The sequence below is a fragment of the Dermochelys coriacea genome, chromosome 11 (assembly GCF_009764565.3).
Source record: "Dermochelys coriacea isolate rDerCor1 chromosome 11, rDerCor1.pri.v4, whole genome shotgun sequence".
NCBI lineage: Eukaryota > Metazoa > Chordata > Testudines > Dermochelyidae > Dermochelys > Dermochelys coriacea.
Window position 1 is genome coordinate 13,169,872 of NC_050078.2, and position 26,568 is coordinate 13,196,439.

A 26,568-nucleotide genomic window follows, 5' to 3' on the forward strand; every position below is an offset into this window, starting at 1 on the left:
GCAGCTCTGCCAATGCACCTCAATCTTGTCCCGAAACACAGCTGGTTCTTTGAGCATGTTGTCGATCTAGAACATATTTCATTATGCCTTGGGCCTTGTTCTGCTCAGATTTCAGAGTAGCAGCCGTGTTAGTCTGTATTCGCAAAAAGAAAAGGAGGACTTGTGGCACCTTAGAGACTAACAAATTTATTTGAGCATAAGCTTTCATGAGCTACATCCGATGAAGTGAGCTGTAGCTCACGAAAGCTTATGCTCAAATAAATTTGTTAGTCTCTAAGGTGCCACAAGTCCTCCTTTTCATTCTGCTCAGACTGGTTTTCAATGAGGTAACTGGGACTGAGGTGCTTAAGTCTGGGGTTTAGGTGCCTAAGTCCCGTCGTGGATCTGGACCATGGAAACAATGCCATGGAGAGCTACCATCTTTCAGCTCTCTCTGTACTCACTCAGATAACTCTCTTTGCACAATCAAAGCTATTTTGAACTCTATTCAGCAATGATAAAAAGCTCTTCTTCAGTCATGGAGGCAATTATTAAAGTTTAATATTTAAACCTTCCAAGAGTGGGAGCAGCCAATCCCTTTAACCAGACAATACATGGTTAAAATAGACTGTCTCTGTAGTGTGATCTCCCGTGTTCAGTGCACACCCAGGGTGTGTGTGTGATGTCTTACACTCATGTTGCTGTGATAGCATATTACTGTGCCCATTTATAAGAGAGATGGATTATTTCACTAGCGCACAAGTACAAGAAACCATGTATTTCAGTTCATACTCCATCTAATGCTGCAACAAGTGCCATCCTTCCTGAGGGAAGTAACGTTGCAAAAGCAACACCGTATTACTGCCAGAGCAAAACTATGGACATGCCAATCCTGATGCATTTGTCTAATCATATTAGGGTGAAATTCACTGTTGTGCAGAAGACTAACAAAACCCTGTGCCGTGCTGAAGTCCACTTTCAGAACCCCCACAATAGTCCTTAAGTGGTGCTTACGGCCTTGTGGTAGGCCTCTGCACAGAACTGAATTTCCCACGTTAAAGCCCAGTATACCTGACAGTATTGTTACAGGGCAAGCGGCACAAAGTCATGTCAGAGAACGTTAAGATGGAATGAGAGCGTTTGAGAGAGGTAAAACATGTTTTGGTGTTTGTTCTGGTTTTTCTGACAGACTGACATCGATAAAACGATATGAATGGTGCACAGTCAATACCTCATTGCACAAAGCTTGAAACTATTGTTTGTATTTCCAGCCATTCACATTGTTACGTCTGACGGATAACTGAACGAACTGTGGTGGCTGATATTTAAACATTCCACACCAAAACCAGTCATCTGGTTTTAAATTAACACATTTTCCAAACAAGATATGGGTAGTAAAGGGACATTGTTCCCCTTAGATATTTTGCTTTTGTTTGCTGTCTCTGATACCAAAGAGGGCATTAAACTATTTAGGACCTAAGAAAGAGAATGTAAAACAAAGACTTTCTAACCATCTCTCATACCGTGCTGTGCTATCTGCTTTTCTCTTATTTAAACATCTTATTTCAGAAAAATGGGGGGCTGAATGAGCATCCTGAGATGGGATGAGCAGCAGCATATTTAGATACTGCTAAGTTTTAAGTGCTATGAAATTTTGCAATCTGTGGCCCTTATTATGTAACTGTGGCTACGTATCATACTGTAAAAGGAACAAATACAGCATGCTCCAGGTTGTTTGAGGGCCCAAATCAGCATGAAGAAAAGGTTGCAGATTGCAGAACTACATTAAATACAGTTTACAAGGTCATACTATGGTTAATTTGACCTTAACATTTAATCAAAATTGCCCCTTACTGCAGGATTCTGCTAGTAGGTTTCTGCTTTCAACTGATCTTTTCACAGGCAAGGAATCAGGAAAAAAACACCTGAAGTGTCTTCACAGATACACCTAGACAAGCTGATGATCTCTGAGCATCGTGTACCACCACAAGTCCATTTACAGATCCAACCCTGCACCCATTTAAGTCAATGACAAGACTGACATTGAGATCTGTGGGTATAAGATTTGGTCCTACATTTGGAAAAACATTAGGCTTTAGTTTAAGAGGTGGATGTGCACTGGCTCAGAATCCCACTGAACTCAAGGGAAGTATGGATCAACATCCAAACTTTTTTATCTAGAGTACAGAGCAAAACCAAAACAGCAAATCCAACTCTTCTTGATATTTGGGGAAGATCAAATCTAGATTAGAACATAGCTCAGGACCATCTCTATGTATTTATATCTTTGTTTGTTTGTTTGTTTGTTTTAAAGAAACGAAACTAAGGAATCCTGAAATGAATGTTTCTAACATGAAACAGCTTGGGGTGGGTCAACCTTCAGGCTGAGTTAATTTGACAGCCTCCCATTAATTTTCACAAGGGCGATCATTTAAAGAATGCTGAATTGTGACCAAAGCAGAAAATTAAAACGTGGAGCAAACTTTCAGTAGCATCCCAGAATAACTTTATTCATGATTTCATTGGAAAAGCTGGTTTCCTTCCACCTGGAGGAAAATATCACATGGTAGAAACAGCGCTCAAATGGGCTGACCCTGTGAGGTGCTGCTGAATGCCTTCAGCTCCCATCGAGTTCGGTGGACCTTCAGCCCCTTCTAGTAGCATTGGTTCCAAAGCTAGCAGGAATTCACAGAGCTTTTTCTGTAGCAGATGCTGAGAATGGGTTATTATCTTACTGAACAAGAAATAAAAAATTGAAAGACTCAAAGATTAAAGGAAATTAAAGATCACTCCCCTTTTTTATACATTTTAAATGCCCAGACTTATTTTGCAGTGCTCACTACTATTTTACTACATACTCCCGAGGTCTGCTCCTTCATTTCAGACCTCTGCAGGAGCTTTGCCTGCATTGCTTCCTACCTAAAGGACTAAGCAGAAGTGACACATTTCTTCTTCTGACTGAAGTAAGGGTGTGTCCACGTATATCCTAAAAGGTACTTTTTAATCATTTATATAAATTATTATTTTAACTGGGACATGTCATATTTGGAAACACTGTATACCTTCAGGAAGAGGGTCCCAGAATATCACCTGTGTTTCAAGATTCAGCCTCTCCCAATCCTCATTTCTGAAGTGATGTTGAAAATAGCTCTTTCGTGATGATAAAACATAATTTCAGAGTATGACGATTCAGAAGAGTTCATAAATTTAAATGAATGGATTTGATTCCAATTTTGAACCCACTTCATAATTCTCTTGCCTTCACCATTTCGGCCTTTCGTCTAAATGCCCTTAAAGCACTTTATGAGCACCAATTAATTAAAACACACATCACCCCTGTGAGGTAGAAAAATATTATTTTACAGACAGGAAAACTGGGGCATAAAGAGGTAAAGTGACTATACTAAGTTTGAACCAAATCAGTGGCAGGACTGAGAACAGAACCCAAGAATCTTAGGTCTCAGTTTGCTGCTCTAACCAAAAGATCACACTTGCCTCCATATTCAGTCCGTGGAAGTTTCACATTGCATTCTTCAAGCGTTTCTAGCTTTTGTAATATTTAGTGTGTACAGTATTTGAATTCTTTAGATTTCTAATGCTATTGTCCTCAGTTACTGACCACTTTACTCTAGTCCTTTAATTTTTTTTTCTCAACTGGATAGGATATGGAATCCTAGTTAAAATTGCAAACTTTGTCCTTTGTAAAAAAAATAAAATAAAAAGACACAACCCCAAACAGTGGAAGCATTAAAAAATATAGTCACATTGTTCAAGTATTTTTACCAGGTGCCACACAGCTATTAGTATTAAGTGACTGCTGGAGTGAACAATCTGATACTTTTTTTTTTTTTTTTTTTTTACTGAAACTGATTGACAAACTCTTCTCTTCTGATAACAGAGGAATGGTGGTAGCGGTCTCGAGAGGCAAAATCTGCATTCTCTTCAGTGAGCTGAGTGGTCTCCATGCCAACTGTTGCAAAGGACGGTGTAACAACAATCTGCTCGTCTGGGGATGGCCTTGTTCTGAAAACAGACAAACACACAACCTTCAGATGTCCCACTGTTTCCCAATCTATCAGCAGCTGTGCTTTGAACTATGTAAACAAAACAAATCGAATCTCTGATGCACAAAGACTTAGAAAAAAAATACTAAAAATTTTTCTTGGTGGCTATGTGAGTTGCAGAACTCAGAGAAGATTTTCCTTAGTGCATCCGATGAAGTGAGCTGTAGCTCACGAAAGCTTATGCTCTAATAAATTTGTTAGTCTCTAAGGTGCCACAAGTACTGCTTTTCTTTTTGCGAATACAGACTAACACGGCTGCTACTCTGAAACCTAGAAAAAAATAGTAACATTTCTTACAAAAACAACAAGAAGTCCTTTTGGCACCTTAAAGACTAACAAATTTATTTGGGCATGAGCTTTGATGGGCTAAACCCCACTTCATCAGATGCATGAAGTGGAAAATACAGTAGAGAGGTATAAATACACAGCATCTGAAAAGATGGGAGCTGCCTTACCAAGTGGGGGGGTCAGTGCTAACGAGCCAATTCAATGAAGGTGGAAGTGGGTTCCATGCTTCTGATGAAGTGAGTTTTAGCCCACGAAAGCTTATGCCCAAATAAATTTGTTAGTCTCTAAGGTGCCACAAGGACTCCTCGTTGTTTTTGCTGATACAGACAAACACGGCTACCACTCTGAAACCGATTGCTTACAAAGATTTTCTTAATAAATATCCCTCCTCTCCTTGATTGCTGTCCAGTTGCTCCAAAGCTCTTCAGCCACATAAAGTGAGGCAGGTTTCAGAGTAGCAGCCGTGTTAGTCTGTATTCGCAAAAAGAAAAGGAGTACTTGTGGCACCTTAGAGACTAACAAATTTATTTGAGCATAAGCTTTCGTGAGCTACAGCTCACTTCATTGGATGAATTCATAAAGTGAGGCAGAATTTGTTTCAATTACAGTTGCACTTTGTGGCTGCTAACAAGTAAAAAGGATAGCCATATATCTTACCAACCCTTTTTGTAAGTTTACAGGCAATGTGGTTGCAGAAAAGTGAGAAGGATTTACTTCTAGTCATCCTACTTATAATGGTAAAGGTCAGTCAGTGTAACTTTATTCTACAGTAAAATTTTTAGTGAGCTCTCTATCTACAGAATATAATCTACTGTATTCAAGAGAACTTTTTCAAATTTAGGTGTCTAAATTTAGGCAACTCAGTATTGTCAACCTCAAGCATTCAAAAATCATGAATCAGGACCAAAAAAAGCATGAGATTGGCTTAAAAGTCTTGAGATTTTTAATAAATGGTGGGTTCTTTATTGTTGCCTCTGGTTTTTGACTCCTTAGGATGCACACGCTTCATGATTTCAAGCTTTTCTCTGCAACCATGAGGTCTAGAAACTTATTTATTTATTTTTTTAAATGAAAGCTGAGATTTTCATGGCATCTCTTGATTCCAGAAGCTGTGGTTTGAGAAACGCATCAAAATTCACATGACTCGCAATACAATTGTGAAAGTTGGCAACACTGTTCCATCCATATGTAATATCTGAACAAGTAGCCTGATTTTCAGAGATGCAAAGAGCCCTCATCTGCCTTTAAATTCATTCAACATCTTCCAAGACTGGGCCCTCAGTCTCGTTAAAATGTCCTTTCCCACCTTCCTTTGCAATTTGTAAAAATAAATCTGAAGCCAAAGCACCCACAATTTATTTGTGTGTGATATCCTGGATATAACACAGCTTCAGGGGTGTGCTTTAAAAAAAGAAAAAGAAAAAAAAACCTGCTCTGGGAATTGACTGCAAGCATTATTATAAGGCTACCCTACCAGCTGTCTAAATTAGAGAGATTTCATCTTGTGACAAGAGATAAACAAGATCAACTTCTAACTTGGATTGCTGCCAGCCTTACACTCAATCCTTCCTAGCTGTGTCTCGACCGATCAATACTACTGACAAAAGGCACCAAGGACTCTATCAAGCTGCCAAGCTGCAGTCTAAGAACCTCTGGTAATAGTGACACATCTACCGAAAGGTGTGGAACTGGCTCATTACAGGGGGAACATTTCTCTTTTTACGCCCACAGCGTGGATTGCTCCTCCACTGCTCTGCAGCTCTCTGTTGCGTACTAAACTTCAGAGGGTGTTGGGTATGGATTGGTCCACAGAGATTTGAAGTGGGAATAAAAAATATGCCGAGGTGTCAGGAGAGGAGAATCTTTCTCTACATTTGCAATGTGTGTATATAAATCAAATAATGAATGTGCATATATACCTATGGGGAACTGGATGGACACAGTGTACAGGACACAGATCCTCTTGCTGGGTTTGACTCACTATGCAATGAGTAATTCTAACTAGTCTTTTAGCACTAACCCATCCATCCACCCTGTTCTCATGCCTCACCTCATAACTCTTCTCTTTCACTCACATCGGAATACAAACGAACAATGTGAAAAGAGAAAGGGAGAAACCCCTGGATCTAATAAGACACGTAGAAAGCTTAATTCTTTCTCCTTTGCCTATATTTTGTCTAACTCAGGTCCTGATCCTGCTAACACTAATGAAGGTATGAAACTTTATTCCTGGGAGTAGTCCCAACGGACACAGGAGTAAAGTTATATGCATGATTATGGGTTTGCAGGACTGGCACCTTTGAAAAAAGACTTCAAGGCAGGTCCCTGGTCTTCTTTTATATAGGGGAGGCAGATTGTCTAGTGGAGAGGCCACTGGGCTAGGAATCAGGATGTCTGGGCTCTATTCCTTGCTCTGCCACTGACCTGCTGGGGAATCTTGGCAAGTCACTTCACTTCCGTTTCCCTCCCACCCTTTGTCTATTTAGACTGTAAACATTTTGGGACAGGAAGTGTTAATCACTATGCACAGATACTTAGCACAATGCGGCCCCGATCTTGCTTGAGGTCTTTAGGTAATAAAATAAATAAATATCTAAAAAACACCATGCACACCAATGGTGTTATATTAAAATACAACAAGAAACAGTCATCATCATCTATTCTGAATAGCAAGCGATGTGGAACCTGGAACCCGACCTCTGCTTTCCTCCAGGAAGTGACACGAGCCAGGATCCTCGCTAGCATTCCCATCCGAATACTGGATTAGAATATTGCTATCTAGCACATACAGGGCTTTTCTACACAGTGGGGTGATTCACTCTATGGCATTCTGATTTCCAAAGAGCACTCAGGTGGTCCACATTAATTGGTCTGCGCAGCCTCTGCTGAAGTGCACTAAAAGTTCCCCAGTGCATTTTCATGTAAATAGGAGCAAATGTTTATTTATTTATTTATTTTACAGTAAAGTAAGCATATGCAACTCTGAATATACAAAGGGGGCAGGTCTATTGATTTAAGTAGTAAATAGTTTTACGTAGTCACTTTCTGTAGCCATATCAGCACTCTAAATACAAGATGATATCAGTTATATCAAGGAACTCCAATGCACCAAAAGAGATGTGTAACAATTCTGCAACACAGCCACATTTTTGCACAATTTCAATTGTTTATTGTTAAGTTTGAGCATTACTTATGTCACTGCCAAGTGATTAGTACCAACCTGCATGAGCTGACCAAACCTAACTTAATCCAGCTGAGAAAACTGAAGTTAGCTGCTGCCCCTGCAGAGGGAAAACACATGAAAAGTCACCATGCTGCTAATTCTCTCATAATAGCTTTACATGATCTAGACTTGGAATAAAATCTCAAACAAATGTGCATATTGTTATTAGCCTTACTTACACAAAAGGTTACAGGTTTAATAACTGTGAGAATGTGTTTCATTTTTTCCCATACATGAAAGCTTTTTAAAGATTCTCAAGAATGTAACCTGAAGAGAGAACCATTGATTATTCCTAGTAATAAGCTTTATTAAACTTCAATAATAATATACCCTATATTTTCACCAGTAGATCTCAAAGGACTTTACAAAGGAGTGTGTATCACTATCCCCATTTACAGATGGGGAAAATAGACACAGAGAAGTGAAGTGACTTGCCTGAGATCACCTGGGCAGAGTTGGGTATAGAACCCAGGGCTCCTGAGTGCCAGGCCAGTGTTCTAGCCACTAGGCAACATTGCCTCCTCTACTGGTATAGATTGTGATAAAATATAGTGATAATTTAAGGGGGAGAAAACTCAAAAGCATGTTCAAATTGTACAAAAAACAAAGACTGAAAAGCTAGGACATTTTAATTTAAGGTAAATCTTTCAAATAATATGTTGGAAAATATGGAAAGATAGCATTAAGGTACTCCTAACAACCTTAACTCTGCCCCAGTATTCCATATTGGAGATAAACTGAGGCTGAAAAATGGGGAACTGATGTGTAGAGGGTAGATGGGATATTCAACAACTTAACTGTTTATTTCTATGTTTCTTACAATTTGCGTTCATGGACTCTGCAATCTAGCAACCTCAAGTCTAAATTATTAAAAGAGGATATTTTCAAAAGCATGTGAGTGATTTAGGAACTCATTGACTTACTCTTAAGCAAAGGGCATTGCAAAGGTCTCTGCATGTGATTGGCTTATACTGTACAGGCTACCGTAGCTTTGCTTTCTGAACTTGCTTTAGTATTTAATTTTCAACCTGTACAGTATAAGCCAATCACATACAGAGACCTTTTCAATGCCCTTTTGCTTAAGAGTATTTGCTCAGATTATGTTCCTCACATATTCAACCTGTTTAATTCAGAATCAAAAGGCCCTCTTGTTTTGCCATTACAAACACTGAGATTTAATGAGATACTTATCGTAATTCCAGTTTTCACAGCAGTTTTCTCAGGTGGATTTATATTGACTAATTAGGTTTATTAAAGTGTATTTATAGATTAGCCATTGATGCAATACATTTAACATCTGCAATTCCTACTAACTCTTAACATCAGTGCTTTTACTTATAGTAATTGCTCTTTCTAATTTATTTTACAGCCTAGCAAAACAGCTTATTAACTTTTAAACAAGATGTTTAAACTCATCAGAAACAAAAATTAATCTGGTAATGCTAATTGTAGCCAGAGACAAATATATAACTGTGTTTAAAGACTCAATTATCAAATTTTGCTATAAACTAGCAAGGAAACAAAATTTGCCATTTGTAATGTGTAACTCACATGTTAAATGAAAATGCCTTAATTTCAAATTAACTCCAATTAAAATGTAATAGGTTTTTAAGATGATTTAATGCCACAGATTAAAAATACTCACCAGGGGGTAGTCCCGGACTCATTTGGCCAATGTAGAAATACAGAATAATTGCTACACTCAAATTAATGAGAGTGTAGATCCACTGAATGACAAACATGATTACAAGCGATCCGATTGCCTGTTGAAAATGCAGTGTTCAGGGTTACTACACAGTGCACGATTGTATTTCACTGTTATACTAACAAATATTTCCTGCAAAACCCAGAGATGTTTTCTGCCATTTTTCTGATCTTGTGCAAGACCTGGCAATACTCTGGCCCCTGGGGGAGTGTTACCAACTACACAGCGCGGTTGCCCAGGGCAGGAATTTATTCTTCAGGATGAAAATAGGTCAATGCCAATGAGGAAGCCAAGTAAAAAGCAGCCTGTACCTATGGACAATCGAGTATTTTTATTGAGTACGACAGTACTGGAGCTTTCAAGGTGTCATTTTAACATCAGAAACTTCACCTTCACCAGCCTTGCCAAACCCTGTACACCAAACCACCCACATTTTATATTCTACCAAAAACCTACATTCTGCACCCCCAGTGCCTCCTCTGGAGTTTTAACCAGTAGCTCTGGATAGTCATAGATCCCGTGGCCGTACCCTACTGGTCCTCTGGACTAGCTCTCCTCTGTATAGGGGTGAGGAGAGAGCTGCCACAGAGCATGGCTGGGTGATATACAGGGCGCGAAAACAGACTTCTCTGTGGCTCCCAACCCAAACACAATGGAAATACGCTAGGCCCATCAAAGTCAGCAGAATTTCAATGGGCTTCAGATCAGGCCATAAACCTGATTCCTTTGTGACTTTTTGCTAGTTTTTCACAAATTTGGATGAACGTTTTCCAAGTTTTTTACCCATCATATAAACGGGTTGAGATTTGCCACCTTTCAACATGCAGCAGAATTTCGCCCAAAGATCATTACTATAATGATGAGAGAAATCTACGACGCAGCTGCCTTACAACATAATCATCATTATTACTATTTCCTTATTTGCTTCCTGTAGCACCGACAATGTGCAAGTAGTTGTGCCAGTATAACAGGAGGCATGGCTCCTGCCCCAAAGAGCTCACACAGAAGAAAACAGAAAAATAAGATAGACAGGAGAAGGGAAACAAGAAGGGGATCAACCTAGAAGTAAAATGGTCAAGGTGACCGCTTAGTCAAGCCTTTGTATTATCAAACTCTGTATTACAAATTTAAAAATACAGGGTATAATTTCAAAAGCATCTAAGTTTCGTTTTCAAAAGTGACTTAGGAGCCTGAGTCCCATTGTGCCTAAGTGACTAAAGCCCAGATCCTGAAAGGCATTAAGGTGCCTAACTCCCATTGATTTCAATTAGGTGCCTTTGAGGGTATGGGCCTAGACCTCTTTCAGAAAAGGATGTAGGCACTTTTGAAAAATGAATTCATGCAAAGTATCCCCGTGTTATCCTCAGTCACACTATCCATAGAGTCTCATAGGTGTCAGGGTAAACATGAGTTGTCAGGAGGTGTCTGAATGGGGATCAGAGTGGCGCCAGCTCAGGAAGCATGTTCCAGGTCCGGGGAAAGCATGGAGATACTTGTAGGAGAAACAGTTAAGCAAGTCTAGGCTGGCATTACTGCCAGAGCTGAGCAGGCAGGAGAGTGGGGCAGACAGAGGCAAGAGGTCAACAAGTATATTTATAGATGTGCACATATATTATTAAGCTTCCATATCAAGTCTTTTAAATCACTGTATACCTACCCCAGCCCCAGTTATCCACCATGATCTCTTTCCAATCCAAATCATTCCACAGAAGCCAAGTCTGCTTTAATGACAATGTCAGAATCACCTCTTTACACAAAGTAAGAATTCCCCATGCTTATGGGAGGTGTTAACTGCAGTCGTGGTGTAGGAACTCAGTGTTTGGGAACCATGCTGTTTACTGATCCAAAACGCAGGTGTTAGCTTGCAACTGCTTAGAAGATTTCATCCACTCAAGAAAAGATATCTGGCGTGCATCCCACCCATCTCATCACAGTCCAGCAGGGCCTTTCTCTGGCCGTTAGCATTTGGTGAAGATGAGCTACTGAGTAATGTGGTTTGAAATGTGGTTGCCAAAGCCAAGCTAAAGATAGTGGGTAATTTAATAGGAGTGATGTATGTTGTTTAACTGTACCTCAAAATGCAGCAGGGAAGTTGATCATTGGTGCAAGATATCACAGCCTGGGCTTCCAATGGTGTGTTTCAAGCTGATTTTACACTGTCTCGTTCATAGTCTTGGTTTGCTTATTTTGCCATCGGCCTACATTTCATCTTGCTCCTTAGACCCCAGTTTCTTACTACTATGGGCCACATTCTACTCTGAGTTACACCACCTAAATCCAGAGTAACTCTGGATTTACATCAGCAAGACTGAGAGCAGAATGCATCCCTTTCTTCCTAAATATGGATTGGAAGCAGGAAGTCAAATCCTAGGTTTGATCCTCTAAAATTATGGCGTTCCCACCCTATTTAAATAAGATCAACCACTTCTGTCCCATGTTGACTTTTAGTGAGATCCTGGCCTGGCCTGCTCACACATGGAAGGGAATAAGACAGTATACGCCCACTATTTGCATTTTGTGGTAGGTGAAAGCATCCTCTGCAGAGTCACTAAGCCCTTTCCCACTGGCCCAGGTGGGCAGTGATTGGGCGGAACGAGAATGGATAGAGCCTTGGATCTGCGCCCCCCTCTCAATGCACAGGGCAGCACAACTGCACCAGGTAGAGTGCAGATGCAGGGTACTTGACCCCAATGCATTGAGGAGGTGGGGATTTGGAGGCAGACTGCGACATTGAGTCATAACCTCCTTCCTGGGCTATACCTGCGGCAGCCAAACAATGCACTGCCATATACACATACAAAGTCATAGCTAAGCCCTAAAGCTTTTCATTCAGCACTGTGTATCTGAGTTTTATGATTAACCAACCACATAATGACTTTGGATATTGGAAATGAAAACCCCCTTACCAATATGCCAATATATTTTACTGCATTGATTGTGATTGTTTATTTTTTACTTTTCTACCATTCTAAAGCAATGCTCAAAGTAAAAGGAAGTGACTTACACCAACAAGGGAAACCCAGTGATTGCAGAATCTGGAGTAGAATGAAACTGGCATTCTCTGAATTTCTAGTTCTTGATTTTGTTGCTTTACATTTGTATCTATATAAAGAAAAAGAAAACCGAAGCATTACAAAACCAAAACAGGTGATGAAGTAGAGCCACATCCTAGGAAGCTGCCAGGTTACCCCTTGGTTAGGGTCTTTGCCCCCAATCTACATCAAGTTACATGAAAACAAGACTTCCAACTTGCATGACAAGGCTTAGCCAGGTTTAGCGCTGGTTGTAGAGAGGCAGTGTTGTCTAGCATTTAGAGCCGGAGACAGGGAGTCTGGGGTTCTATTCCCAGATCTACTATGGATTCTTTGTATGACCTTGGGCAAGTCATTCCCGCTTTGTGCCTTACTTTCCTCCTATGGAGGATATAATAATAAAACCTCACCGTGGTTTGTGAAGCTTAATTAATCAATGCTTGTAGAACACTAATGCTTGTAGAACACTAACACTCTCTACATGAACAATTAGCTTGCGGCAAGCAGGGGTGTGACTGTACCCTGCACTAGCCTACCCATACTAACAGTCCCCAGGGAACCTGCTGATGCACAGTAACCGTTCATTAGTGAGCACTGATCTAGTATTCTTTGAAATAGGACTAGATCACATGAACAAACTCTTAATGCGTGACAGTAGGGCCCACACGTACAGTTAGTCCCTAACAGCCTAGTGTGGGCTAGATTCACACTCCAGCTTGCTGTGAACTAAATGTTTGCACAGACAAGCCCTAAGATTCTCAGATGAAAAACTCTACAAATTCAAAGCATTAAGTATCCAGATCTACAATATAAATTAATTCAGATTCTTAGATGTAGTGATGATGATGTGACGAATTACTCGTGGTCTCCTTGCACAGCATGGGTATAATTTCATTTGAAGAACAGGGCTCTAAACTCACAAACCTCCTCCCCCCAATATCAAGATGAAAACAAAATGCCATAGTATGCTCAGAAATCTTTTAACGTACAGCATTAAGAATGCATTTGCAGAATAATAAGCAGCATGCTGTATACAGTGAACATTCCCACATAATTTTGCCTGTTCTCCAGCAATTAATCTTCCACAGGCAAATTAGATTGGAACCTCTCCTGTGACTCATTATGATGAACTCTACCCTCACCTATTAAAAAAAAGATGATATTGCCATGAATCACAGAATGACAGCATCATATAAAACTAGTCTCTAGCCTGCCTACAGAAAAGTGCCAGCAGGACAGAGATTATTAAGCATCCCCCCATGAAAACCCAGATATCTATCTCGGCTTTTGTAATCTTTACCTTCCGCTTTCTGATTGGGAGGATTCTGCAGCTCATTAAAAAGCTGTTCTCCATATTCCGTTAGCTCATGGTTACGTTTTTGCTCAGTGTCCACGGCTGATGATAAACACAGCTTTCTTTCACTCTGATGACTCTGTTCAATAAAACTCTGCAGACTTTTATCATCAGGCTCTGATGTTTTGGTGCAACAGTAAGGAGCAGGGGTGATATTGTGATCGAGATCCAAGAGAAAGCTGTCTTGTAATGTTTGCTTGGCTGGCTTCTTTATCTTTCGCTGTTTGACCTTTTGGTTTAAATTCTTGTCTCTCTCTTCTTTCTCTTTACAAGTCCCTGGATCTTTATTAAGAGGCTTAAAAAGCTGGTCCATGTCTTTTGTGAATTCCAGCAAGGTGCCATCTGATCTGCTTTGAATTATTCCATCTGATCCATAACGGGAAGTTTTCTCAAAGGTTAAAGGCTGGGAAGAGTTGACAGCCCTAGACTCCTCCCTCTGTGTCCTTTTGGGTTTCTGCTGTAGGATATAACTCATAGAGACTGAGAAATAGGAGTAGTCCACAGCAATGTATGTCAGCATGAAGTTTATGGTGACTATAGGAGCAAGTATGTTCACTTGGCCAACGAAGACGAACGCCATGGTGATGAGACTCGTTAAGCAAATCGCAGCCACTGGGGTCTTGTTACGCCCTTTCTATTTTGTAAACCAAACAAACATATTTAAATATATATTTGCATTCCCCACCAACCCCAAAGTGAAGACTACCCTCTCTGTTCACACTGATAGAGGACTATCAATGTCTAGGTAATATTTTGATGGACTGGTCATGAAATAAGGGAACATATATACATATATGAACAGAAGCATCAGAGTCTAGTGGATTAAGTGAGGGACCTGGAGCCAGAACTACCGAGCACAAATCTGACTTCTGCCACTAACTTGCTGTGTGGCCTTGGGAAGGTCACTTAACTTCACTCAGCATCTCAGGTTTCCCATCCATTAAGTAGGGTAATGAAGCAATGCTCAAACTCACAGAGCATTGGGAGGATTATTATATTGTTTAGACGGTGCTTTGGAGAGGAAAATTGCTAATGATTGTTACTCATGCATTTCTAATTTCAGATCCATGCAAGAACATATGCTGTTGCCAAACAAAAGGCTTGACATATACAGATACTGGAAAGGAGTTTATGAAAATGGTTTCAACTGGCAACTAAGCCAAGCAAGCCTTGTGGGGCAACGGGTCAGAGGAGAGGTGCCATTTTGCATGAGGAGCTGCTGGCCTGGCCTTCAAATGAGGCTAACCAGCAGTCCCGGTATTACCGGATTTGGCATTTAGCATTACTCCTCTTTTTATAAAGAAGGCCCAACTGCCCGAAGGCCAAGAGGAAAGGAGCAGACGAGAGGATAAGCAGTCAAGGATATTAAAGGGTGTGTGTCAGGAAGAGCAACAAATGATGCCAGGCGAGGGTCAGGAAGGCAGACTACCACGAGAAGTATTGTTTAGTCTTTTACTTTGGGACAGGGTGGAGGTAGCGGGAGGATGGAAAGGAGGCACAGAATGAAGTGCGTCAAGCTGAAATAAAGGACTGGGAGTTGCCAGCTCCTGAACTTTAACTCCAGGTCTAACACGCCCTTCGGTCGCCCTGGACGAGTCACTCAATGTTTCTACACTGCTGAGATGCCTGTGCAAAGTCATGCAAGGCTCACAGGACACCAGTGAGGACACAATCTGATGGCAAAACCTCTCTTCCAGGTGATGCTGTGTGAGACATAAAGAACCCTGCTCCACTCTCAGGCCTTGTTTTCCCTGGGAAATTCATGCTTAAATATAATTTTCAACAGCTGAGTTAGCTGACAGACCAGCACAGACCAGGACAAGCTGTGGGCAAATCCTACTGGGATCAGAGTTTACCTATGACTAGCAGACACAATGGTGAACACGTCTTGTCCTTGTCCACACCGACCAGTCAGAATCATGTCTCCACTGTCAGAGATCAAATTGTATTCAGTGCTAGCTCCGCAGTGAAGACAAGCCCTTCGAGCTTAGAATGAGTTTGTGGGGCTGGCAGGTAAAAGAAACAAAGATTTTGCTTTTTATTTGTAAATGTGATCTGGAAATCAGTGAGACACACTCACAACACGACTTTACTAAGCAGAACCACACTAATTAGCTTGGAGGCTCTGATGTAAACCTACAGCACCTAAAAGACTCTTCTTGAGGAGTTTGCCTTTCTCTACCCAAACCCTTACATTAGTGCCTAAAGCATCACCTGGGGTAGGAAACTCTAAGGGCAAGAAGGCACCATGATAGAAGTTTATAACCATCAGTGAGGAGCAAATATCAATGCTGGAGAAGGATTATTATTAGACTGGTATAAATAGGCAGAATGGGACGATGACATTAAGAAAAGGAAAACTTAGCCAGAGTATAAAACAAAATCCTAAAGTGCAACATAGGACTCTGCATGGGAAGAAGCAATATTTTACAGGACCGTGGCCTAGATTTATTAGGTTGTGGAATAGTCTCTCTATGGAAGTGGTGGAAGACCATTACTTGAGACACTTAAAACTGGATTGGATGAGACACTGTCAAGAATAATCCTGCCCTGAGGGATAGATTACATGACTTAATAGGACTATTCTGGTTCTAATTTACTATCAATTATGTACTGAAATGTTATGGGCTTTAAAAAAATTAAAGTAAAAAGATTTTTGGAGGCATTTAAACATTCACCTACAGCAGGGGTTCTCAAAGTGGTGGTCGGGACCCCTCAGTGGGTCGTGAGGTTACTACATGGGGGGGGGGGTGTCGCGAGCTGTCAAGTTCCACCCCAAACCCTGCTTGCCTCCAGCATTTACAATGGTGTTAAATATATTTAAAAGTGTGTTTAATTTATTAGGGGAGTCACACTCAGAGGCTTGCTGTGTGAAAGGGGTTACCAGTAAAAAAAAGTTTGAGACCCACTGACCTACAGTATTGGAAACACGACACTCTGTTTGGGAAGGTGGCTAGTTATTTGACCATGCAGACGAATGTCACTGCCCATGCTGAGTGAAATGCACAAATGAAAGAAGCAGCATAAATGGTGAAAAGGAAATTAGATGTCTAAGCCTCTCGTGGCTTTAGCAACCCAAGGGAACATTTTCAAATAGCAGCTTGTTGCCTAACTCCCATTAGGAGTGCCTAGGTGCCTAATCCCAATAGGAGCCAGCTGCCTAAATGACATTTGTGCCTTGACAATCTCCCTCCTTAAGGAGTTAGGTTATTAGTACCACAAGCAAGACGTTTAAATCATGACTGTCCCTTTCATACAATCTTTCAGCTCTGACTGGATAAACAAGAAATAAATTAAAATAAATGCTTTTCAAATATAAAATACTAAGACTTTCACTGGCTTCCATATAAACCATAGTACTGACCATACAAAGGTAACTCCAATAATGTCTGGAACGTACAGTCCTGTTATACCAATAGTAACACAAAATATGCCACCTTGAAATATTTTTCATCCTATATTTTCCTCTACTGTATGTGCTTCTTTAATAAACGCACAGCTCAAAGGGAAACTATTTCCATTTCCTCCACACTCATTTATTAATAGAAAGGGTTATACATCCTGCACCTTACAGATTTTCCAACAATATGAGAAATGTGTCTCAAGCATAACAGTGTTCTCAGAAATCATCTTAAGTATTAGAGATACTTATTGAGATAGGGAACAGATGGTACAGTCTTAGGATGCCTTTGGCCTAAAGTTAACAACACAGAAAACAACACTCCGCTCCCTCATATTAACTAGGATTACGATGACTACAAACATGTTTAAACCATTATATAAAAAAAACAATGCAGAATGCATTGTTACGGGCAATCCACTTTATTAACCAGCCCGCGAACCAAATCAACAGTCAATTCTCAAGGTAGCAGATACAGGCAGGGAGGAAGGAGATTTTCCCTTAATTCCTAACCTCTTTTCAAAGCACTTCCTGTTCTGGTACCTTGCCAGGACAAAGGAGTTCATATTAGGAAATGTTATGAAAAAACAGAAGCTAACTATGCCAGTGCTATGCCATGTTAGAATCAACCTTGCCACCATTGCATCAAAGTCAATGAATGACACCACAATAGTTGAGTGCAGAATTTGGCTCTTTCCACCGAAGCCACTTAACTACTTTCAATGCTTTGATGTTTTTTTTTAAATTATGATTACTTTTATTTTAGAGAACCACAGGAATATTCAAGAAACAGTGCACACAAAATGGATACACTTACAGAACACTTAAAATATTTAAAACTTATTTTAAATAATTTTTCCTCACTTTATTTACAAGGTCTTGCACATGTGAAAAATTGCTCTCTTGAAATTTTTCCAGACTGGTTTGCTATTACAGGGTTGCTTTGAGAGAAGCAATTTTTTTCCTTAGTCAGAAAAGAAGGATTTGGTTTGAATTTATGGCCCAATCCTGCAACCCTTATTCATGTGAGCCCAGTTGAAGTAAACGGGACTACCCAGGTGTATAAGGCTATGTACATGAGTAATGGTGACAGAAACAAGCCTTAGTAGTACTCAAACCAAAGCTTAGCTTAAAAGAGCATTTAAGATTTGTAGTCCCCAAAACTGACCTTTAAAATGTATCTGTTTCTCCTTTTATTATTCATTAGGTTTACAGAGTCCAAAATGAGTTAGACACCCCACAATATAAATAAGAAGTGATCCCTGCCTTCTGGTGCTTACATACAGAACTGGACCTAGTTTCAAACATGATGAAATCAAGGGAGACAAAAAGATAGCAGGGAAGGGTTAAGGAGGAAGGACAGAGTATACAGGCTCTGATTCAGCAAAACACATAAGCATATGCTTACGCCCCATTGACTCGATTGGGACTCAAGAATGTGCATGACATCTACATGGCAGCTTGAAGTAGTAAAGGTGGTGGTGGCGGGTTAATATATTAAGACATAAATTAGCCAATCATTTTTTTTTATTAACTGGCTAATTTATTGTGGGCATCATAAAAGAAGTGGGTCCTATGGAGGGACTTGAATAAAGAGAGGATAGAGGCCTTGCAGACCAGCTCACGAAGGATTTTCCATGAGTAGGGTTCTGTCTGGAAGAGACTGGTGTGGGAGAAGCGCCCTGGGGTACTGAGGAAGACATCAATGGTGGAACCGAGATGGGGGGCATACAATGAAAGACAAAGGCAGATAAGTAAGAAGGGGCGGTTATATGGGACCTTGAAGGCAAGGACAAGAAGCTTGAACTTCCTGCCATGAAGGAGGGGGAGTCAATGGAGGGGGTTCAAAGAGCAGGCAATAAGAACAGAGCAACAGGCAGGGAAGAGGAACTTAGTGCTGTGTTTTGCATGGACGACAGAGGGGGCAATATGAGTGTTGGTGAGAGCAGAAATTAGAGGAGGAGTTTACAGTAATCAAATAGGGAGATGAGAAGGACCTGGACTCAGACAGAAAGACTTCTCCCATAACTGTGTTTCTTTACAAAGCAAATATTTGAATGCTATTTCCAACTGCTGATCCCCAGTGGAGAAAAACCATGACCCCCTCCTCTCCTGGTATTTAATTACTGTACAGCAGCCATGACAATCTATTGACAGCAGATTTATTGTTTTCATGCACCATTAACATTTGTTTTTTATAGAACCCACAGCTAATTCTACATCATCACTGATTACTAACCCCATGTCCAAGAAAGGCCAGGGTAGGTATCACTTTTTCCTGGGCAATGCACTGAAGGATTCGGGGTGCTCCATACAAACCTCCCATGCAGGAAGCTAAGGAGGAAATGTACAATCCTAATAAAAACAAGAAACCCACCAAGGACACCTGGAAAATGCAAAGAGAAAACAAATATTTATCAAATATTTTTTAAAAAAACACTTAATTGTCTTTAAACACAGATTTTTCCAAATTAAAATCAATTAATTTCCTTTGTAAATGCTAAAGACTTTGGAAAAAATTTAACAGAAGGAGCCGTGTGAAAGTAGCAACTTAAACTGCTCTGTTCTGTGAGTGTGAACTAGTAATATAGTAAAATTATCCCATGAAAGCAGTTCAGTGTTGAACATTCTGTACCAACTGGAAACCACTCGATAAGCTCACGTCCAGAAATATGTGCCACTTGGAGAAAATGCATCAAGGAAGCAGACATCTGATTCCATTTAAGCAACTGGAAGTGAGTTTGAAGGGAGTTTATTTCAGGAGTGCACACTTATATACAGAGAGCATCATACAGGAAGAGCTACACAAGGCTCTAAACCATCCAAAACAGGAAGACAAACCCCTGTGTCCCATAAGGGAATATCAATAGTGGAGGAGTAGCAGGGAAGGGGAAGATATACACAGTGCAATCAAATCAAAGCTGCCATTTAAATAAATGGGATTTCAAAAACATGTTCCAAAGGACATAATGTGACGACCTTATTTTCCTGTCTTACATGTGTAAGGAATTTCCTTAAGTTAAATGAACATAAAACTTAAAAATCCTTAAAGCAATAGTGCTAAGTAGACTGCTTTATTCCTATTTTTGTATTTAATACCTTAGGTTCTACTGTATCCCAAACCAATATTTAAGCTTTACAAAACTTTTATACAGACTCATCACTTAAGGGCAGGCACCTTTTATTACTAATATTTTGTATGATGGAAGGTGCCAATCTGGCAGGTGCAATACACACACACAGTAAGAGTCCCTGACCTAAAGAGTTTACGATCTATATAGACAAGACAGCAAAGCATGGGAGAAAGGAGTAATATCCCCGTTTTACAGATGGGGAACTGAGGCACAGAGAGATAAAGTCCCAATTCATAGGTAAAGTCTGTGGCAAAACAAGGAATGGAACCCAAATCTCCTGTCCTGTGTTTTAACCACACCAGCATCCTTCCTCTGCTCTTCACTGCTGGGCTGGAGCAAGGCTGCTGTTTGACAGCACACAGCAACATTATACCATTCAGAACAGGAAGTGAAAAATATTGTAGCCAACTGAAATTTCAAAGGGACTACAGGTCAGCAGAATGTAGATGCACAAATTGAAATCTGATCAGGTAATCTCCTCCTCTGAAAGAAGGTGCCTCCGGCTACACAATTGCTGGTAAGACCATGGTGGAACATGGATTGTTTAAGTAGCTTTTAGCATGGAAGAATAACACTTACAGAACCCCCATCATAACTTCTTGCAGCATCCTGTGTTCACCTTGCTTCAATCCAAGATGTGAATGGGCCCCCAAAATTCTAGCCAATTGTATAATTTAATTACATGATATTTCCCTTAACATCCACATTAATTGTGCAGGTATTGATTCTTGGAAGAAAAAACAAGTTATAGTTATCCAGAAACACAGACAAAAAGAGAACAGATTTATTTGAGGTTAGCAGAAGGGACAGGGAACTGGAAGATCTGGATTCTAGTTTCTCTCAGGAAGAAAATATAGAGGCTGTTCCCAGTATTTTCAATATAAGTTAAGGGTTTATCAAACCCTCAAGATCAACAGCAAAGCAAAGGAAATCTTTTCCTGCTTCTCTGTGATGTATAAAGATAGCTTTCCAATTTCTTTCCAAAATACTTTCCTACATTTTTTCAATACATGAAATATCAGGAATATCAATGAGGTCCTTTCTTCCTTGTCTTTGTTACAGGACCTTGGCAAAATCTTTGGAGGACCTGAACAGAGACGTTACACACGACAATAGAGCTACAGTCTCTTCTCAATTGGATAGGAATAGGATGCTGAGTCTTAGACATCTCAAGTAACAGTGAGGACAAGAGAGAACCCTTCCTTACAGGCTGAAGAAGAACCCAGGTCCCCTGAGCAGCACCCTAACCACTGGACCATCCTTCCTCTCACAGGTAAAAATTTCTAAACAAACACATACCTCATCCTGTTCACTTAAGAGATTATTCCCTGCTTCTTTGTGTTCCTGAGGTTGTACATACCCTGCTGGTGTGAGCTTGACTAGTAGATATAAATATTAATAAATGTACATTTTCTAAGAAAGCTCAAGATACATTGGCCTTTCTTCTTATTTATGAAAGCAGCCTGCATTGTAAAGGAGGTTGGATGAAAAGATATAAAATTAATTCTGCTTGGAGACAGCACATAAATTCATGCTGTGATTTGAAAACCCTCAAACCAATCCATTTTCCCCCTCCAGGCTACCCCCTCCCCCCAAAACAAACACCCTAACAAACTAATTTGGCTCCAGGAAAACAAAGTGTGTTGTGAATGGATGGATGAAAAATACAAGAAACAAATCAATGAACAGAAATTTACATTAGAGAATAGAAAAGTCCCTTTTGATTTCAGAATGCTAATCAATATAAAAACACAATGCTATTGGTCCTATTTTTAAAAAAATACTCGAAAGAAACACTTGTATTTAAATGTGCTACTTGACATTCCACTCAGGGCTTAAGGGGGAAATGTCTTTTCACTGAGTTTGTCAAAAGTAAAATAAATTAATTCATTAATTTTAAAAAAGTTTAGAGAGTACAAATACTTCACAAGAAATTGGCAGCCCTAGCCTATTAGATCTCCTTTGAAGTGAAATTACTTTGTGTCCCTATTTTGTAGGTTCACAAAAATACATTCTAAGGAAGACAAGCAGCCAAATGTTTCTTTAACCACGAATGACAGAAATGGAAAGTTTGCACAGTTTTTGATGTGTAATGTTTTCTTCTCTCAAACAAGGCCAATAAAATACAAATGTGCTTATAATAATTCTAATAAGAAGCCATATTTTCTACATTTATTGCATCATCATTCATATTGAACAAGGGGAAAAGAAAATTGTATTTGTTTTTTCTTGTGTTTTTATGATATATAACAAAGGCGTAAGACTCTCTTTCCAGAAGATTCCATAGCATCATAGAAACATAGGGTTAGAAGGAACCGCAAGGGTCATCTAGTCCAGTGATTCTCAACTGGGGATCTGGGGCACCCTACAGAGTCGGGAGCAGATTTCAGGGGGTCTGCCACAATAATCCAGAGAGCAGGGCCAGTGTTAGCCTCACTGGGGTCCACAGCAGAAAGCCAAAGCCCAAGCCCCGCTGCCCGGGACTGAAGCAACTTATCTTAGTAGGACTCCCTATGGCATGGGGCCCCGAGCAGTTGCCCTGCCTGCCTGCCATGCCCCAATGCCAATCCTAGCTTTTAATCTACTGGATATGCAGAAATATAGGTGTTGTGGTACATGTGGGACTGTGGAATTTGTATAGCATGTGAGGGGGGGCTCTGAAAGAAAAAGGTTGAGAACTGCTGATCTAGCCTAACCCCCTGCCAGGATGCAGGATTTTTTGTGTCTAAACCATCCAAGACAGATGGCTATCCAGCCTCCTTTGGAAAATCTCCAGTCCGCCAGTGAAGGAGCTTCAATGACCTCCCTAGGCAGTTTGTTCCATTGTCCTACTGTTCCTACAGTTAGGAAGCTTTTCATTAGATTTAATCTAAATCTGCTATGCTGTAGTTTGAACCCATTGCCTCTTGTCCTGCCCTTTGTTGCAAAAAAGAACAACTTTTCTCCATCTTTTTTATGGCAGCCTTTCAAGTATCTGAAGACCATTATCATATCCCCCATTAATCTCCTCTTTTCCAAACTAAACATACACAGTTCCTTTAGCCTTTGCTCAGATGGCTTGCATTCCATCCCTTTGATCATCTTTGTTGTTCACCTCTGGATTCTTTCCAGTTTCTCTACATCCTTTTGGTACATTCGTGAATAAAACTGGACGCAGTACTCCAGCTGAGGCCTAACCAGCCCTGAGTAGAGTGATACTATCACCTCCTGTGACTTGCATGCTATGCCTCTGTTAATGCAACCTGAAATAGCATTTGTTTTGTTTGCAACAGCATCACATTGCTGACTCATGTTGAGGTTGTGATCCACCACAACTCCCAGATCCTTCTCAACAGTGCTGCTGCCATGCCAGTTTTCCTCCATTCTGTGTTTGTGCATTTGGTTTTACTTCCCTAAGTGTAGCACCTTACACTTGTCTTGGTTGAATTTCATTTTGTCGTCCATAACCCAGTTCTCTAATTCATCAAAATCCCTTTCAATTTTAACTCTGCCCTCCAAAGTGTTTGCAACACCCCTCCCAGCTTTGTATTATCTGCAAATTTGATCATTATGCTCTCTATTCTTACATCCAGGTAGTTAATAAAGATGTTAAACAACACCGGACCCAGGAAAGATCCCTGTGGAACCCCACTTGAGACCTCCCTCCAACCTGACATCATTCCATTATTACTCTTTGTTTGCGATGGTTTACCCAATTATGTATCCACTTAATGGTAGTTCCACTGAGCCTGCATTTGTCCAGCTTACTCATCAGAATGTCATGTTGGACTGCGCCAAAAGCCTTACTAAAGTCCAGGTATATTATGTCCACTGCATTCCCTCTATCCGCCAAACCAGTTACCCTGTCGAAGAAGGAAATCAAGCTATTCTGCTTGTTTGTTATGGGGTACTGAAGCTAACCTAATTTTACAAATCTTTTCTCTTCTACTTATTTATTAAAAGTACCAGGTATGTACAGTACTTTTATCAGCTAAAAGAATACATTACTAGGGTGTACTGGGAGTCTCACTAAAGTTTGTCTCACTGTTTCTTTGCATTTCCCCATTGGTGTGTCTACATCTAGTTGTTGTCTCTATTCTTATACTAAGACTAAGTTTTTGAGGGCATAAGGACCATCTTTTTTGTTCTGTTCTAGAACAATGGTCCATGACTGAGGCTCATGGGTGCTATGGTAATAAAGGACTATCAACATTTATATAACAAAGACACTGAATTAAAATGGCTAGCGTAGAATTGTTCCCCTTTTCTCTCAGAAACAGTGATGATTTCTGCCTTAGCTATAAGTGATATAAGTCCCGTGTGATGAAGTGGGGGACTTTCTTGTTTTTTTCAATGGTTTGCATGCAGAGAGGGTGGGACTCAGTTTCCCTGGGTGTTACTGGTTTAAGGAGGAGGTGGGAGAGGGAGTTTGTTGTTACAGACGACCAGCGACAGAACTTGGGACCCCAGCCAATGGCCTGGAGAATGGAGATCCCAGCGATTGGTGACCTGGGGACCGGGAGGCCCAGCTCAGGAGTCACAGCCAGTTCTGGCCAGTGGGAGGACAATGGGCTGCGGAGAGAGGACCCCAGTGACCTGACCAGCCAGTTGGGAACAAAGGACGGCCGAGAGGAGAGGAAGCCCAGGCAACCCTGTTTACCTGGAGGGAAGACAATGGACAAAGGCGGGGCTTGGGGGCAGGGGGTGTCAGATGCCCAGCTGGGAAGCGCGGGGGTCTCGGGACTGGGGAGAGAGAGCAGGCAAAGCCCACCCGGATGCAGGAGAGACCTAGATGTACTGTGCTGAGGGAGGCCAGGCCTGAGGGTCCTGAGCGTTTCCTATGCTGGGTTCAGATGTTCAGTAAACCCTCCTGTTTTATGCTGGCTGAGAGTTGCTCCGGTCTGGAGAACAGGGTTGCATTATTCCTTCTGGGAGTGGAGGCCCTGGGGGTCCAGAGCAAGTGGACTCCCTGAGGATGCCCACAGCAAGAGAGGCGTGCTAAGGCTCAGAGAGGTGCGGTTCCAGGAGGCAGAGGGGCTTAACCCCAGAGAGAGAGTGGATCTCCAAGAAGGGCTGTCACACTAAAGGGGGTTCCCCCCAGGGACCATACGGGGCCAAGAATGGGCACGACTTGAGAGTCCGTGATACCCCACATACAATCATATTTCAGTGTAAATCTAAACTATTTTTTCTTATCTTGGGAACAGGACAAAATCTAGGGCTGCATTCAGAGGGAAAATGAAAGCATGTATTTCAAATAGAAATTATAGCTTAAACTCTGTTAGAAGAATTAAGAATTAAATAAAAGTAAAGCATGCCAAACTAACTTAATCAAAGAAATTCTGTCAAATTGCAGCGAGCATATAATTTTGGATAATGGGGGATAACTGAAAATTAGCCATATAACATTTTACTTCCACTTAATGTAAGTGAGCAATGAAATGCACTGAAATCTTTTCTTCTCTTTTCAGAGGGCCTCAGTGATAAGGTTCATTGACTATGACACTACAAACCAGCTTTGTAGGTATATGCCAATGCAGAATGCCTAGGATTTAATAATCCCATTACTTACATTGCAATTACACTAGAATGGATATGAAAATGTAAGCTTTGCTTGACTTAGTAAAGATAAGCAGTGTGATTCTTTGGAGATTTCAATTAGACGTAAGCTTCCATTGATGAAATGGGCTATATTGAATAATGTACAGTGTTTATCATTAGGCAACATTAGCATATTTTAGCTATTAAAGTTATTGCTGTGGAATTATTCCAAGATTCAGCATTACAGATCATGCTGGAGAATGCACGCTATTCAAATCAATCTTACCCAGGAATCTTGGGTTGGGATTTTCAAAGGAGTCTAAGGCACCCAAATCCCACTGCTTTTCCCTTAGGCTCTGGAAAATCCCAGCTATAAATAATGCCCCTGTAGACTGGAAAGCACCGTTTTCTACAATGGATTGAGTTATTTTAAATTTAACAAATTACCTTTTCTGCTATCATAAAGTCATAGCGGAGCGACTCCCGGGTACAAATGGCTCCCAGCAAGAAAACAAAGACTATATATAGAAACCACCTGCAAACAACAGAGAGAGACACCATTTGTTCCCAAAACAATGAGTTCATTGGGCATTTTACTATTATTAAGGCCTGAAGAAATCCAGCTACTTACAGTGACCACCATTTAAAAGCTTCACAAATAACTGACATTACTGCAATACTTGTTGTATTCCCTATTCTAAAATTTAGGAACTAGCATAGTAGCATTGCCTACATGAGAAGGCAAAAGTGTAAAGTGATAAGCAGCAACTGCTATATGCTGCTTTCCCTTTATTTTTTTAGTAGTTTATGTTTATCACAGTATTGTACTGTATTTTTTTTTTGTCTCTACTGCTGCCTGACTGCGTACT

At 40.6% G+C, this 26,568-nt stretch overlaps 1 protein-coding gene across 2 annotated transcripts in view; it reads right to left on the minus strand.

The window, feature by feature from the left end:
* Window positions 1-287: 287 nt before the first annotated feature.
* Window positions 288-26,568, minus strand: part of SLC12A8 (solute carrier family 12 member 8) — an 87,201-nt gene continuing 60,920 nt past the window's right edge. The window contains exons 8-14 of one of the 2 annotated variants that reach the window (XM_043504962.1): window positions 26,147-26,234; window positions 19,285-19,431; window positions 13,592-14,279; window positions 12,264-12,361; window positions 9,200-9,317; window positions 7,552-7,612; window positions 288-4,002 (exon numbers count right to left, since the gene is read on the minus strand). In XM_043504962.1, coding sequence (XP_043360897.1) covers window positions 3,837-4,002; window positions 7,552-7,612; window positions 9,200-9,317; window positions 12,264-12,361; window positions 13,592-14,279; window positions 19,285-19,431; window positions 26,147-26,234 — 1,366 coding nt within the window. In that variant the 3' untranslated portion in view covers window positions 288-3,836. The remainder of the gene's footprint in view (window positions 4,003-7,551; window positions 7,613-9,199; window positions 9,318-12,263; window positions 12,362-13,591; window positions 14,280-19,284; window positions 19,432-26,146; window positions 26,235-26,568) is intronic. The other variant, XM_043504963.1, reaches the window with a different exon arrangement.